This window comes from Rana temporaria, chromosome 5 (assembly GCF_905171775.1).
Source record: "Rana temporaria chromosome 5, aRanTem1.1, whole genome shotgun sequence".
Taxonomy (NCBI): Eukaryota; Metazoa; Chordata; class Amphibia; order Anura; family Ranidae; genus Rana; species Rana temporaria.
Genome location: NC_053493.1, coordinates 53,695,768 through 53,711,725, shown reverse-complemented (window position 1 = coordinate 53,711,725; position 15,958 = coordinate 53,695,768). Strand labels below are relative to the sequence as shown.

Here is a 15,958-nt window from a genome sequence, read left to right as displayed (position 1 = left end):
AAAAAAAAAAATCCCATGTACATAAGTATTCATAGCCTTTGGTCAATACTTTGTGAGTATGATGCTACAAGCTTGGCACTCCTGTTTTAGGGCAGTTTCTTACATTCTATTTTACAGGACCTCCCATGGTCCATCAGGGTGGATGGGGAGCATCGGAACACAGCCATTTTCAGATCTCTCCAGAGTTGTTCAATCGGGTTCAAGTCTGGGCTCTGGCTAAGCCTCTCAAGGACATTCACAGAGTTGTCCTGTAGCCATTTTTTTGTTATCTTGGCTGTGTGCTTAGGGTCGTTGTCCTGTTGGAAATTAACATTTGTCCCAGTCTGAGGTCCAGAGCGCTCTGAAACAGGTTTTCATCAATAATGTCTCTGTACATTGCTGCATTCATCTTTCCCTCAATCCTGACTAGTCTCCCAGTTCCTGCCACTGAAAAATATCCCTGCAGCATGATGCTGCTACCACCATGCTTTACTGTAGGGATGGTATTGGCCAGGTGATGAGCGGTGCCTGGTTTTCTCAAAATGTGATTCAGGTCAGAGAGTTTAATCTTTGTTTCATCAGACCAGAGAATTAAAAAATGTTATGGTCTGAAAGTCCTTTAGGTGCCCTTTGGCAAACTCCAGGTGGGCTGTCATGTGCCTTTTACTTAGGAGTGGCTTCTGTCTGGCCACTCTACCATACAGGCCTGATTGGTGGAGTGCTGCAGAGATGGAAGGTTCTCCTCTCTCCACAGATAAATGCTGGAGCTCTGTCAGAGTGACCATTGGGTTCTTGGTCACATCCCAGCTAAGGCCCTTCTCCACGATTGCTCAGTTTGGTGGTTCCAAACTTATTTACAGATGTTGGAGGCCACTGTGTTTATAAGGACCTTTTTTGTATCCTTCATCAGATCTATGCCTCGATACATTTCTGTCTCGTGATCTACAGTACATTTCCTTGGACCTCATGGCTTAGTTTGTGCTCTGACATGCACTGATAACTGTGAGACCCTACATAGACAGGTGTGTGCCTTTCCAAATCATGTTAAATCAACTGAATTTACCACATGTGTACTCCAATCAAGTTGTAGAAACATCTCAAGGATAATCATTGGAAATAGGATGCACCCTGAGCTCAATTTTGAGTGTTGTGTTTTTTTTTATAAATTTGCAAAGATTATAAATTAACTTCTTTCATGTTGTCATTATGGGGTATTGTTTATAGAATTTTGAGGAAAATAATGAATTTAATCCATTTTGGAATAAGGCTGTAACATAACAAAATGCGGAAAAAGTGAAGCTCTGTGAATTATTTCCGGATTCGCTGTATGTCTTCATAATTCTTGAACAATTGGAATTACACAGTTGGTTCCAATAGGATCTGCATGTGGAGATGAAGCGTTATTTTCCCATATATGTCAGTACTAGCAGTCAAGTGTTGACGGGGGATAATTCCTGAGTAAATACTGTAATTGAACAACCTTCTGAAAATTTCTCTTTTTCTATGCTTTTTGTCTGCTGTTTCTCTTCTGTTTTCCTTTCTGGAGCACGTTACTGACCTATCGTGCTTGCGGCTTGCCGTATTTTCCCAAACAAAATAAATATTGGATTAAGAGCCGCTTAGCTCCTTCTGCCTGAGCCAATTATGTTGTCCTTCTTTTCTCTGGCTCGGGGACAAAATAGAAGTGATTGGCATTTTGGGTTGTAATTACAATTAAAGTTGATTCTTTTTGTAAGGAATTGGCTGCCAACATTTTGGAGAGAGAATTGTTTTGTTTGAAGTTTTTTGGTTGGGTTCCCACTTTAGAAAAGAAGTGAGCTAGTTCTATTTAACCTCCATGGTGGATATTGCAATAAATTTATTTTGTTTGCCTAATCAAGTGAAACGCTAGTTATATTAATAAGCAAGTTAATGATATGTCAAATATTGTTTTAAGAATATTACGGCTGTGCAGAAAGTGATCCTGCAGAATTCAGATTAATGTTGTTGGGCTTCAGCACCCAGTATACTGTCCACTGCCTTTTTTTTTCTTCACAATTTTTATGGAATTTATCATCGCTCAAAATATTTAATGCCGAATCTTCCTTAAACCTTTACTACAAATGTTTACCATATAAATAAAGTTCAGGGGACATAGTTTTATTCTGTACCTAATCATAATCCTATCATATTATCTTACTGAGCTATTCTTGATATTATTACCTTAAAGTGAACCTAATATCAAATGTATTTTCCATGCTAAGAAGGTCAGAAAGAGAGCAGATTGGGTGAGAGGGCAGTTTCAGAGAAAGATGAAGCAGAGAGAGTCATGGGCAGATGGAATGGTCAAGAAGGACAGAAGGTAGTGTGGCAGGAGATTGGGTGGACAATAGAGTGTAGTTTGTGAAGACAATGGTACACAAAGGGTTCAGTGGGAAACAGAAGGTGGTGCAGGTGGGAGATGGTGTAGACCAGGGGTGCCCAACCAGTGGTTCGCAGACTCCTTTGATGTGGCCCGCGACCTTCTACTCTGGGATGGCTGGTTGGCAAGCCCAGATCGTGGATCGCTGATCCGTCATCCCAAAGCATCAGCGTTGTGAATGAAGCCGGCGGTAGAGAAGGCAAGCGGCTGTGAAGCAGAGGCGCATAAGCTGATGCTTCCTGTATAGCACCGCCTCCTTTCACAGGCGTAGTGATACCAAATATGGGCATATAAACTGATCAGCAGGTGCACCGCCTACCTCCAATCTGATCCGCTAAAGAAAAAAACTAAAGAGGATCCACCCCCTTCTGCCTGGGTGGATCGGAACGAAGGGCCCATAGAGTAGAGTGGGCTGTGTCTGCTCTAGATATGCAGAGTGGACACAGACCTGTCATCCGCCCGATCCACTCATTGTGGCCCACGACCGGTTACCAAGTCACTTAAGTGGCCCTCGCTCTTCAAAAGGTTGGGCATCCCTGGTGTGGACAGAGTTGATCATAATTTAGTGTGCAAGGAAGATGGAGCAGAAAAAGACATGAGATGGGGTGAACAATGATAGGCAGGAGGAGATAGAAAATAGGGTGTTGTTTGTGAAAGGAGTGGCGTGGAGGCAATGGGGTGAGATTTGTGACTGTGGCGCATTCCCCTGCCTTTCCATTGCGCTTCTTGAGCCACAAGCAATACCCAGTACTTCTGGGTATGGAGAAGCATGTGACCCATTGTTTGTGACAGCATTGTTGCATGTAAAGTTCTTATCCCTATCTGATGCTGTGGGTTTGGCTACTTGTAGCATGTAAGGGATTTCCTTTTTCTTCCAATGGCTAAACAGAGTGATTCAGAAGTGAAAGGAAGATAAGTGTAAGCTTCTGAGATGTCTGAGTTAAAGTGAATTCATTACTTTGCTCTGCATGAGTCCACTTTAAGCCCATGTTTACTAAAGAGCAGGTGGTAACGCATTGTAATTTTTTCTGGGTATGCAATCCACAATCTCAGATTTATTTGAAGGTGGAACTTTAGGCTCCTGGCCTTGAAAAAGCGGAGGAGATGCAGATGTGTGAGAACCCTTTAATGCTTCTGCCTGGCTGTGTTGCGTTGAAATCATGTTTCCAGAGAACTTTTCTTTAAAGTTTGTTACTTACGACTAAACCACCATGCCAGTGTTATTTGATGGCTTGTTTCTGAAGAACTTCAAACTTCACCCCCTAGATCAACTAAGGCTTTATGCACTGTTGCTATGCCCCATAGTTGAAACTTTTGGGGGGGCTTTTTTTTTCTTTTAACCCCCTCCCCAACCACCATTTTCACCTTGGTGAGAATGAAGTGTCCCTGCTTTCTTAGGCCTCATACGCGATCGGATTTTCTGCGAACAAAGCTTAGGGCTTTTGTCCGAAGGGCGTTGGCCATGAACTTGTCTTGCATACAAACGGCAAAGAATTGTCGGCCAACAAACACGGAACTGCATGTTTTTTCAGCTCTTTAGCGCCACCCTTTGTGCAACTTCTGCTAATGTTGTGTTATGTGAGCATTGCTTCCGAGCATGCGTGTTTGTACTTTGGGATTTTGTGTGACAGACTTGTGTACACACATTCTGATCCGACAACACAAAATTGTTCACAGACAATTTTAAAGCATACTATACCACATTTGTTGGCGGGCAATCGGATATTCCGACAACACACAATTGTTGGCAGACAATTTTAAAGCATACTATCCCACATTTTTTGTCGGAAAGTCTGACAGTAATTGTCTTCTGGAGCATACAAATGGTTGGGTTTTTCAACAACAGCCTGTCATCACGCAATTCCCGTTTGGATAATCCGATCGTGTGTATGAGGCTTTAGCCTCCTGGGATTCCACATGACATAATTCACTAGGCTGCAAGAGTAGGGATACAATAGTGACCAGTAGGCAAAGTTGCTGACATCATTAAAAGCCGACTGCCTTAACCTGGAAGAGTCAGCTGGCTTCCGATGGCTAAGGAGGACCCAGATGTCGACGCGTGACCTGGCTGCTGCACCTGATCATCAGATTTCAGCAGAACAGCGCTGGAGCCACTGGGCATGTGAGCATCAGAATCCAGGACAATGATGCATATCAGGTAAGTGGAGCTAAAAACAAAAACTAAGGCCCAGATTCTCGTAGATGGGCGCAAAAATGTGTGGGCGTAACGTATCTCATTTACGTTACGCCGCCGCAAGTTTTTCAGGCAAGTGCTTTATTCACAAAGCACTTGTCTGTAAAGTTGTGGCGGCGTAGCGTAAATCACCCGGCGGAATTCAAATTCGGCGGGTAGGGGGCGTGTTTCATTTAAATGAAGGGCGTCCCTGCGCCGAACGAACTGTGCATGCGCCGTCCCTAAAATATCCCAGCGTGCATTGCTCTAAATGACGTCGCAAGGACATCATCGGTTTTGACGTGGACGTAAATTACGTCCAGCACCATTCACGGACGACTTACACAAACAACGTAATTTTATAAATTTTCGACGCGGGAACGACGGCCATACTTAACATTGGCTGCGCCTCATATAGCAGGGGCAACTTTACGCCGGGAAAAGCCTAACGTAAACGTTGTAACTTTACTGCGTCGGCCTCGCGTACGTTCGGGAATTCGCGTATCTAGCTAATTTGCATACTCAACGCGGAAATTGACGGAAGCACCGCCTAGCGGGGAAAGAAAAATTGCAGTTACGATCCGACGGTGTAAGAGACTTGCGCCTGTCGGATCGAATGGATATCTATGCGCAACTGATTCTAAGAATCAGTCGCATAGATACGACGGCCCAGATTAGGACTTACGACGGCGTACATGGCGCTGCGCCGTCGTAAGTCCTTTGAGAATCTGGGCCTGAGATTTCTCTTTAAAGCTGCAGGCAAATAAAAAAATATAATTTGCAGTGGGGCTGTACTCGCACTGCAAAGGTTAATTGCTTGTTTATGTCAAGGGGAACAATTAAAGGCGATATAGTGTACTCTGCTCATCCCTACAGCTAGACCAGTCCCTGCAGCTTCTGCACCTCTCCATGCTCTTGCAGTCTAGGGTCCTGATGGCATCAAGACCAGAGCGTGGTCCATTTTATACCCGGCTCCTTCAATCTTCGAATCAAAGCATGTTGGGCAGGAGGGGGCCAAAATGGGCCACCCATGAAATGAGTTTGTCAGTTTATCTGAAACTGGATACAATTCAATTAGTGTATGTCCAGCTTAACTCTCATATAAGATCTGAATTTGATATTTATCCGGACCATTATATCAGGTGTGTCAAATATTGTGTCGCTTATAATAGAAAAAAAGGTTTCCTATCCAAAGATTTTCCACAGAATGGAAAAAGTGTTGATGCTCATCTTCTCTACAAGAATGGGCCAAATTGAATCATGACTTTAAACCACCTTCATCTGGTCTCACTTTATTACACAAAGTTACTGTTTTGTCTATATACTTATTTTCTTAAATCTTTTTTTCCCCTCCAAACCTTATTATGGATCCTTAGATTAAATGTAGGAGTGTGTGGAAAATATATATAAATGGGATTCTTTGTTCAAATGACAAAATCATATTATGGAAGCAGGGCACGCACTGAAAATAAGTCTGTGCTTTTTTTTTTTTTAATTAAGCTAAAAATTAGATTGGGAGAGCAGATATCCACATAGAAACTAGGACTGCAAAATCATTAGGAAAATGATTCATGCCAATTTTGGCTAACAAAATGTAAAAAAGTATCCGAAACCAATTCATTTTTTTTTTATAGGACCCTTCCCAGGTTGTAATTGCAGTCTCTGTCCCCACCCGGCAAATTCAACCTCTTTATTTGTCCTAGTGTCCATTTAAGAACCAATTTATTTCTTTGCGTTTATGACTTTACGTTTTTTTAACACATGTGCTGTAAAGCTCATTTACATGCCGTGCATTAAAATGTATATAGAGAGCAAAGACAGAATTTTAAAGGTGCCAACTCAAGTAAATAGAAAAATTCTAATTGTATTATAAACATTGAAAAATAGTAAGACTTTCATATAAAAACACCAAGGAATATCCATATGGCTTTTACAATGAATTTGCAGTAACTTCATCTCTACATGTTTCGCCAGACTATGCCTTATTCAGGAGACTTTACAAATACTGAATACAAAATCACTAAAGATTTAAAAACAGTATGTTAATCAAAACAGACACAGAAATACAGTCAACACTTAAAGTACTTATACATATATGTATTAAGCAGTGCACTAACTGCAATGAGAAATATTCACAAAAATTTTGCACATACTCATAGGTCGTCTGGGGGGCTTCCTCACCTGCCTTATAGCACAATAGTTCAATTAAACCCACAATATAATTTGGATATTAGGATATTTCATGGAGATATCAGTGAGCCACAGGGGAGAATATGGATCATAAAACTGCCTGCCTAGGAGCGGAAGTAAATAATGAATAATAGCTGAATAATCAAATATGAACAAGCCAACAAAGAATATGGATAATACCTACCACTATTGTGGAAAAATAGGAACCCACACAGATAGGCAAAATGGGATCATTAAAATGTTACCAATCCCAGTAACCTGCATTCACTATATCTGTTCTCCCATATTACACAGAACATGGAAATGCAATTATTTTTGTAAATATAAACTACTAAATTTCCCATCAGCAGTATATAGCAGTCTTGTGGCTTCTATCAGTTCTTGGTAAAGCTTGTAGGAGGAGTTTTCATACCGCACTGAGCTGTCCTATCAGGATCCAGGACCTCTGACCCTCTGTCTGGACAGTGCTGATTGGCCCTGTGCTGATCACATGCACCCTCCCAAGAAAAAAAAACCTCTCTAGCAATACACACCAAACTGAGCATGTACAGCCTGACTCCAAAGGCTCTGTACTATCCAGACATGTTCTGGAGTCAGTGGAAGAAGAGGAGGATCTGTGCACACAGGATCAAACAGCCTTTTTACACAATGCAGAGGATTTTTTTTTCCATAAAGCTATTCACTATAGTGTATTCTCGTGCACTGCAACATAGGTGCTTTGCTTTACTACATGTTAATGTAATTTAGTAGTGCATGTTACATGTGTTCCCATGCATCGCTATGACTCGAAAGTCTAAGTGATCAGCAAGAGAAAATCCTCAATTTTTGGTTGGTGCCACAGCATAAATAGTGGGGAAGCTATCCAATGGTGGCATTTCTTTCTGGTGACCACTCTCAAAGAGGGGCTTTCTCCTACTTTTGTAGAGATTTAATTTTATTTCATGTTGTGTCTCCAGGACATTAAATGAATAGATAACTTTTCAGTGGGACACAGATGGCCAAATAAAGAAAAACTGACTAGTTTTAAGCCTTCTGTACTCTATTCAAAAAAGACAGACGTTTTGTTTTTATATTTTAAGGTGCTGAAAAATGTGATATCACTATGGATTTAGATTAATAATATAGTATTCTTCAGAGAGAGACAAAACATTGTAAATTAATATATAGGTTTAGGTTTTTGGAAGCCCCTAGCAGGAAGTGAAACCTTCTTCAGGCAATGTCTGGCTCTTTTAATTTAAAGCAGTAAATTGGCCATTAACTATATTCAGTTCCACCCAATAATGATTCTTCCACATGAACAGTTAGACCCTTCGCTACAAGGGGCCATATTGTGTCATTTAGTGTACAGGTACTGTAGCTGTGGCATAGGAGTTAATTCTCTAGTAACCCTCTCTTGTTCTTTTGTAGGCCTTGCTGTCAGTACATGACACAGTAGCTCAGAAGAGCTATGACCCGGTCCTTCCTCCCATGCCAGAAGACATTGATGATGACGAAGATTCAGTGAAAATCATTCGGCTTGTGAAGAACAGAGAACCTCTGGTGAGACATGCTAACTCTTTCTACATTTTATTTTAAAGCTCATTCCTCCAAGTGTCAGAATCATTGTCTGTCCTGCCCTCAACCGGGTTCTTCTTTTCATTTTCAGTCCTGTCCTGGAAAATAGATATTGGTGCAACATTGAGGCTGGGTTCACACTTCAGATGCGGCGCACAGCAGGGGTCCAGTGCATCCCTGTTCTTTGTTTCAAGTCTGAATTTTTGCTGGAATTCGGACCTGAAATGGAGCCAAAGATGCACAGGACCCATGTGTAATCCACTCCGCAGCCACCCCAGAGATGTGTGAACCGGCTCCATTGAGAGCCGGTCACAGTCTCCTGTCATGCGAATTGGTTGCAGGGAAACCCGCTTGGTTGCTAGGCTGTCTGGGGGTCTATCCAGAAGCACGAGAGCAGTGCATGGTTGGGACTGTGGCTTCAACCAGAAGTGACGGTTCTGCCGGCTGGAGAACCTGTTGTGGTCGGAGGTAGAGGGGAAGCTGTCGCCACTAAGACAATATTGTGTAACTATAACTTTTATTGTGTCTGATGTTAGCTAGTCAGGGTTTAGCATTTTTTTTAGATTTCCCACCATAGTTTTTCGCACCCACTCACCTACCAGGAGAGCTGATTTGCTGTGGGCATAATGTTACCCCAAAACACCAGCACTGGGTGCATGCACCTCTGTGAAAGAGGTCTTAGCCCCTGAAGGGTCCAATCAGGGCCGCCTGTCAGTTCTTCAAGCGGTCCAATCATCCCTAAGAACTAGTAGATGTAAACGGACTTGTGTCTGTTTACATCCGTCTATCTCAGTCCGATCTGGTCCACTAGAAGAAAACAGAAGGGGGTCCATCCCTTTCGTCTAGGTGGATCAGATCACAGGGCGGTTAGGCATTAATAAACAGCTGAGTCGATTTACTCTTGACTGCCTATAGAGAAGATCGGGCTCTGTCTATGTCTGCTCTGCATAAACTGGGCAGACACAGACTTGTCACTCGCCTGCTCTGCTCTGATCAGCACAGGATGAGCGGACAGATCTCCAGTTGATCAAAACTGGGTCCCCCCATGTAAAAGGCAACTTAAACTGACCTTGTCACTAAACCTTGCTGTAAAAGAAGATGATGTATATTTACATTTCCAATGGCCCATGTCTTCAAACCCTGCCACTTTGCTGACCTCCAGCCACTGCAGGTATCTAGACTTTTTGGGGATGTTGAATACCTTCAATCCCATTCCCAAATCCCTATCGGTTATTGATGTTGCCCATCACATTAAGTGATTGTAAACCCTTTACAACCACTTTTACCTACAGGTAAGCCTAGATTTATGCTTACCTGTAGGTACTTGAAATATCTCCCAAACCTCCACGGTTTAGGAGATATTAACAAATGAAATGGGTGCCGATGTCTATGGCGCCCATCTCATCGGAGAACGTCCCGTGACTGGCGGCTCCCGCAGGCATGCGCGGGACTGACGTCATCGAGGCTCTGGCCAACCACAGCGCCGGAGCTGTGATTGCCGGAAGGAAGATGAACGATTCGTGGAATAAGGGGCAGCAGTGGCATTGCAGGCTTTGGTTTCAGGTAAGTTACACATAATGGGCTACTATGCGATGCATAGTAGCTCATTATGCTTTACCTTTGCAGGGAAACAACGAGGAAGTAGAACCCATCAGGGTTTACTTCCTCTTTAAAACCAGTAGAAAGTAGGTGGATAAGTTCTCAACATTAGGAGGAAACTTGCCTTTTTGAGTTTCTCTAATTTTGAAGGTCTTAAGGATCTGAGAAGTTGTATGAATGTGGACAACTGCATGTCCTTGAAAACTCCAGCTCAGGTGATTTTATGTTCTGATGGGTTTACTGTTAAGGCTCGTACACACGATCCAACTTTATGGCCATGATTGTCTGATGGATGTGTTGCATCGGATAATCCAACTGTGTGTATGCTCCATCAGACAATTATTGGCTAAATTAATGACAACAAAAGTTGGCTGTTCATGCTCACCAATTGTTGGGCAATAAATCAGTTACGTTGGTTTATCTGATCGTGTATGCAAGTCCGTCCAACTAAAATCCAAAGTACAAACACGCATGCTCAGAACCAATGCTAAACATCAGACAACAATAGCAGAAGTTGCCCAAAGGGTAGCTTTAAAAAGCTGAAAAACATGTGATTTGGTGAATGTTGGCTGAAAATGTTCTGCCGTGTGTATGCAGAACAAGTTCACGGCCAACGCCCTTCGGACCAAAATCCACGGAAAAGTTGGTTGGAAGTCCAATCGTGTGTATGAGGCTTTAGACACACTCCTATTACCCCTTTGTTTGTCCATTCTTTGCAACTTTAATGAAAGTGTTTTTCTGGTAGAACCACCATGTTTTCTCCCCTCCTGTATGATGTATCATGTCACATAAACACAAGGTACATAGATTTATTGTCATACTGTAACTCACTTGTATTATTTAGTTAGCAGAGTCATAAAATGAAGTGTCCGTGTCCTGTTTCTATCCCATTCAGCTGCATGATTGATAATGGTTATTGTAAAAGCCTTTAGAATGCCTGCTGAGTAGAGTAGGTGTATTGTGCCGCAATATCTAGGACCAAAGCCTGCTCAGCCCTGGATAGTCATCAGCAGAAAGATGATAGCTGCTCAGGGATATCTGGAAAACACGAAGAGCAAAAATCAGGAGTATGATATTCTCCGCTTGAATGCATTTCCGCTCTCTAGTACTCGGCCTCCCAGTGCTTCTCTCCATCTGCCTTCCAGCCAGGAAGGTGTTAAAGGAGAACCCCAGTCTTGTGAATAAGCAGCATACTGCGTCAATGCATAGATGACAAGTACCACTCAACATGCTCACACATTAGCGATAACCTACCCGCCCTTCTGGTCTTGTAGGAAAACCTATTACTTGAACATAAGAAATACTAAGCAAGTTACATGGTCTTAGTCCTGGAAAAATAAAACACTCTTCATGCTTCTGCATACTTTTCCTGTTGCTGATGTGAGCTGCACTGTACGTGACTGACAAGTACTATAATTAGATTAGTCTGATCTCCAACAGAATTTCTGTGCACATTGCTGCTTCTGTGTACAGTAGAGGCTGCCAAACCAGCAAAGTTTGAAAAAAACAGGAGGTCCAAAATGGCAAAGGCAACTGAAAAACCATCAAGAGGGAAAAATTAAGGCAATTATTTTAAGCGTGGAAATAAAGAGTGCACAGAAATATGTGACAGATAGAAACATTTTAAATTTGCTTGTGAAATAAATATAGGTAGGATCAGATTGAGTGCTCAGTTTAAAATGTATGTCTGGGCAAAGTAAAAAACATATTCAGTACCTCTCTATAATACATGCTTGTTTCCTCATGTTTTAACTTTTTAAAAGTGCTGCAAACACAGAAAAATACCTATTGAATTATGTCCCCTCCTAACTTCTTGTCTGAGCTGAAAACACATTGCCTCTGCTGAGAGTGAATCCAATGCACCGTCAGCCCTTCATGGTGGACTACAGAACTACACCTGTCCCCCAACCCTCTCTGTCCCATTCCACACTGATTAAGTCCCGCTGCCTACATTGCTTTACAATTGATTTCTTTCACAGCAAAACAGTGCTGCTGCTTGACTCCTAAGAGTCCGCAAAGATGCTGCGTGTAGGTAAGGACTCTTGGTATATGTAGTTCTGGGTACATGCCTATGTCAGTAGGAACTGAGCAAAACAAAACCAGTGAAATTCCCAGCTCAACTTTCTAAACAGTCTGTGACCAACTGAATTATCCTGTCTGACAGTATGCATTAAGGGTTTATTAGGATTAGGGTTTAGTCTGCACACATTTGCTAATATATGCGTAAGCTACAGAGCCTCGCCAAGGCACCCCAGTATTTTCTGTCGTCCCAACTCTAAATTTTGTGAGCCTCCACAGTTGAAGCACATGCATTATAATCGATAGGCATAGGGCATGTGAGCCTATAGGTACCCCTCCTTAAAACACAGGGGCGCACTGGACACCAGCCTATAGCACAATGGCAGCAAAGGTGTCCAGTGTATCCCCTCACCAATAGTTAAACAATACAAACAAATGGCCACTGCCCTCACCTCATGTATGGAAACAGCTTGGCAGCAGAGGTACCAAATCAGGAGATGGGATTGGAGTCCTCTTTATGGATCTTGCTTTGTTCACTGGTCAAATTCATTTGATGGAGGGGGATTATGGTGTGGGGTTGTTTTTAAGGGTTTGGGCTTGGCCCCTTAGTTCCCATGAAGGGAACTATTAGAGTCTTGGCCTCAACCCGATAGAACACCTTTGGGATTAATTAGAGCGGAGACTGCGAGCCAGGCCTTCTTGTGCCTTACCTCACAAATGCTCTTCTGGTCAAACATTCCCCTAGACACACTCCTAAACCTCGTTAAAAGCCTTCCCAGAAGAGTTGAAGCTGTTATAGATGCAAAGGGAGCGCCAACTCAATATTGAACCCTACAGATTAAGACTGGGATGCCATTCAAGTTCATATACAGTACAGACCAAAAGTTTGGACACACCTTCTCATTCAAAGAGTTTTCTTTATTTTCATGACTATGACAATTGTAGATTCACACTGAAGGCATCAAAACTATGAATTAACACATGTGGAATGAAGGCCACTGGTGTGAATGTCTCTGACCAAACAATCAGAAACAGACTTCAAGAGGGTGGTCTGAGGGCTCGATGTCCTCTAGTGTGCCCTGTGCTCACTGCCCGGCAATGTTGAGCTCGATTGGCATTTGCCATTGAACACCAGAATTGGCAGGTCTGCCACTGGCACCCTGCACTTTTCACAGATGAGAGCAGGTTCACCCCGGGCATATGTAACAGACGAGAAATGGTCTGGAGAAGCCGTAGAGAACTTTATGCTGCCTGTAACATCATTCAGCATGACCGGTTTGGTGGGGTCAGTGATGGTCTGGGGAGGCATATCCATGGAGGGACGCACAGACCTCTACAGGCTAGACTGTCATTAAGAGAGCACCCCGACTGCCATTAAGGTATTAGGATGGAAATCCTTGGACCCATTGTCAGACCCTACACTTGTGCAGTGGGTCCTGGGTTCCTTCTGGTGCACGACAATGCCCGGCCTCGTGCAGGGAGTATGCAGCCAGTTCCTGGAGGATGGAGGAATTAATACCATTAAATGGCCCCCTTGTTCAAATCCAATCGAATGCCTCTGGGACATTATGTTTCCGTCCATCCAATGCCTTCCAGATTGCACCTCAGCCTGTTCAGGAGCTCAGTGATGCCCTTGTCCAGATCTGGAAGGAAATGCCCCAGGATATCATCCTGCCATTAGGAGCATGCCCCGACATTGTCAGGCATGCATACAAGCACGTGGGGGACATACAAAATACTGAGTACCATTTTGGAATTCAGCCCCTTGTAGGTTGATAATTAAAATTTCCATCAAACGATGTGGCATTCCTTTGTTCCTAACACATTACCCAGTCCATATCGGTATAGAGATCCAGCATGATATTTTTCCCCATAGAGATCTTATGTGTTTTCAAAGTGTTCCTTTCATTTTTTTTGAGTAGTGTGTAATATGTATAGATATATATTTATATACAGTGGAACCTCAGATTGCGAATAACGCAGTTAACAAGCGTTTCGCAATATGAGCACTGCATTTAAAAACTCGGTTTGCGAGTGTTGTCTTGCAAAACGAGCAGGATTCAGGCTAAAGCGCTGTGCAGTACCACGTTTCACCTGAGGAGGGGGGGGGCGCTGATCGGCGCCGTTTGAGAATGCTCAGAAAGACACGGAAATACTCTGTTACCGAGCCTTTCCAAGGTTTGCCGAGGTCAGCCAAACTGTCCTTGGGCTTTTCCGGACGTTTCCGAGGCTCTCTAATGCCCCTCCCGCCTCTGGCCCCATGCGGTATTGCATGCCATTGAAGTCAATGCAGGACAGATTATTTTCGTTTCCATTGACTATAATGGGGAAACTCTCTTTGATATGCGAGTACTTTGGATTACGAGCATTCTCCTGGAACGGATTATGCTCGTAATCCGAGGTTCCACTGTATAGATATCTATATATAGATATATCTATATGAACATTTAGCAAAAATGATTAAAATTCTCTGATCAATATCTAAATATAGAATGTACAGGGTGCATGTAATCGATTGCCTTCTGAGAGTCAACTCATTTCTTTTTTCAGACTACATTGTCTTTTTTTCAGCCTGCAGCAAAATTTGCAGGATTTGATCCCAGCGATAAGCAGACATGGAAAATTATGTGGGAAAAAAAAACTGACACTAATGAGTGAAACACATATCTCTGGCCTTTTAATGTTAACCCATCGCATTCTCCTGAGAGTCTTTCAACATTTTGCCCACACCAGCCCTATTAATTGCTGCTCCTATTTTATAGCTCAGCGAACATCCTGGACATTTTATACGTGTTCTGTAGAATATTTGTTTTTGCAAGAAGGAAGTGAGAAGTGATGTCTGCGAAGTCACTTTTGGAGCAGCGTAATGTTGTACACAGAAGGGAGAATGCAGTGCCTCTGTGAGTCATACAGTGAGAGCTTGTCTCTAGATAGACATCTTTGGCGTCGGACAGCAAGAAACCAGCTCTACTATTTACCGAGGAGGGATTTTTTCAGCTCCGGGATATAGTTAAATGTTGTCTGTGCAGAAGCCACGCAAAGAGAAGTTTTGTGTTTAAGGTTATGAGGATTTTTTGTGTCCCTGATGCATTAAACCAGCACAGCCGTTCTCTGATAATTCATCACTGTAATTGGGTTTCCTCGCCAGAGGAAGCTAAACATGGAAAACATCAGTCGTGTTTTTGGAGAAAATGACTGAAAACACCGTTGGTCATTTCATTTTGAACATGTTTGCCTATATTTCATGACTCTACTTGGCCTTCATCACATCCCTAGCCAAAGCTGAAGGCTAGCGTGTGGCTACATTTAACCCTTTAATGACCAGATTGGATTGATTCCCAGACCAAATTTAGTAGCTTCAGTATGTCTTTGTGAACTTCATAATAAATCTATGACTGTCTGTCTAAATCAGTGGTTCTCAACCTGGGAGTCGAATGGTGATTTGCCAGGGATCACCAAATCCTGGGCTGTTCCTGAAGTCCGCACCACTCTCCCAGCATTTTGCAACCGAGCCAGAGACACAGTGAGTATCACTACCTGTGATTATAGTTGCCATTAAAAGTCCCCACTACAGTTCTCAGATCAGCAGATGACCTTGAAAAAGAGCACCTAATTTGGCTGATCAGAACTCCCCCTCAGCACTGCCACTGATCTCACCAGCACTGCCACGGATCTCACCCCTCACCAGCATTGCCACTGATCCCACCCCTCGCCAGCACTGCCACTGATCCCACCCCTCGCCAGCACTGCCACTGATCCCACCTTTTGTCAGCACTGCCACTGATCCCACCCCTCGTCAGCACTGCCACTGATCCCACCCCTCGCCAGCACTGCCACTGATCCCACCCCTCGCCAGCACTGCCACTGATCCCACCTTTTGTCAGCACTGCCACTGATTCCACCCCTCGTCAGCACTGCCACTGATCCCACCCCTCGCCAGCACTGCCACTGATCCCACCCCTCGCCAGCACTGCCACTGATCCCACCCCTCGCCAGCACTGCCACTGATCCCACCCCTCACAAGCACTGCCACTGATCACACC

The 15,958-nt window shown here is 43.3% G+C and overlaps 1 protein-coding gene across 4 annotated transcripts in view; it reads left to right on the top strand.

The window, feature by feature from the left end:
* Window positions 1-15,958, top strand: part of MPP7 (membrane palmitoylated protein 7) — a 537,461-nt gene that overhangs the window by 358,656 nt on the left and 162,847 nt on the right. For all 4 annotated transcript variants that reach the window (XM_040352591.1, XM_040352588.1, XM_040352590.1 and 1 more), the window contains one exon: window positions 8,151-8,282. In XM_040352591.1, coding sequence (XP_040208525.1) covers window positions 8,151-8,282 — 132 coding nt within the window. The remainder of the gene's footprint in view (window positions 1-8,150; window positions 8,283-15,958) is intronic.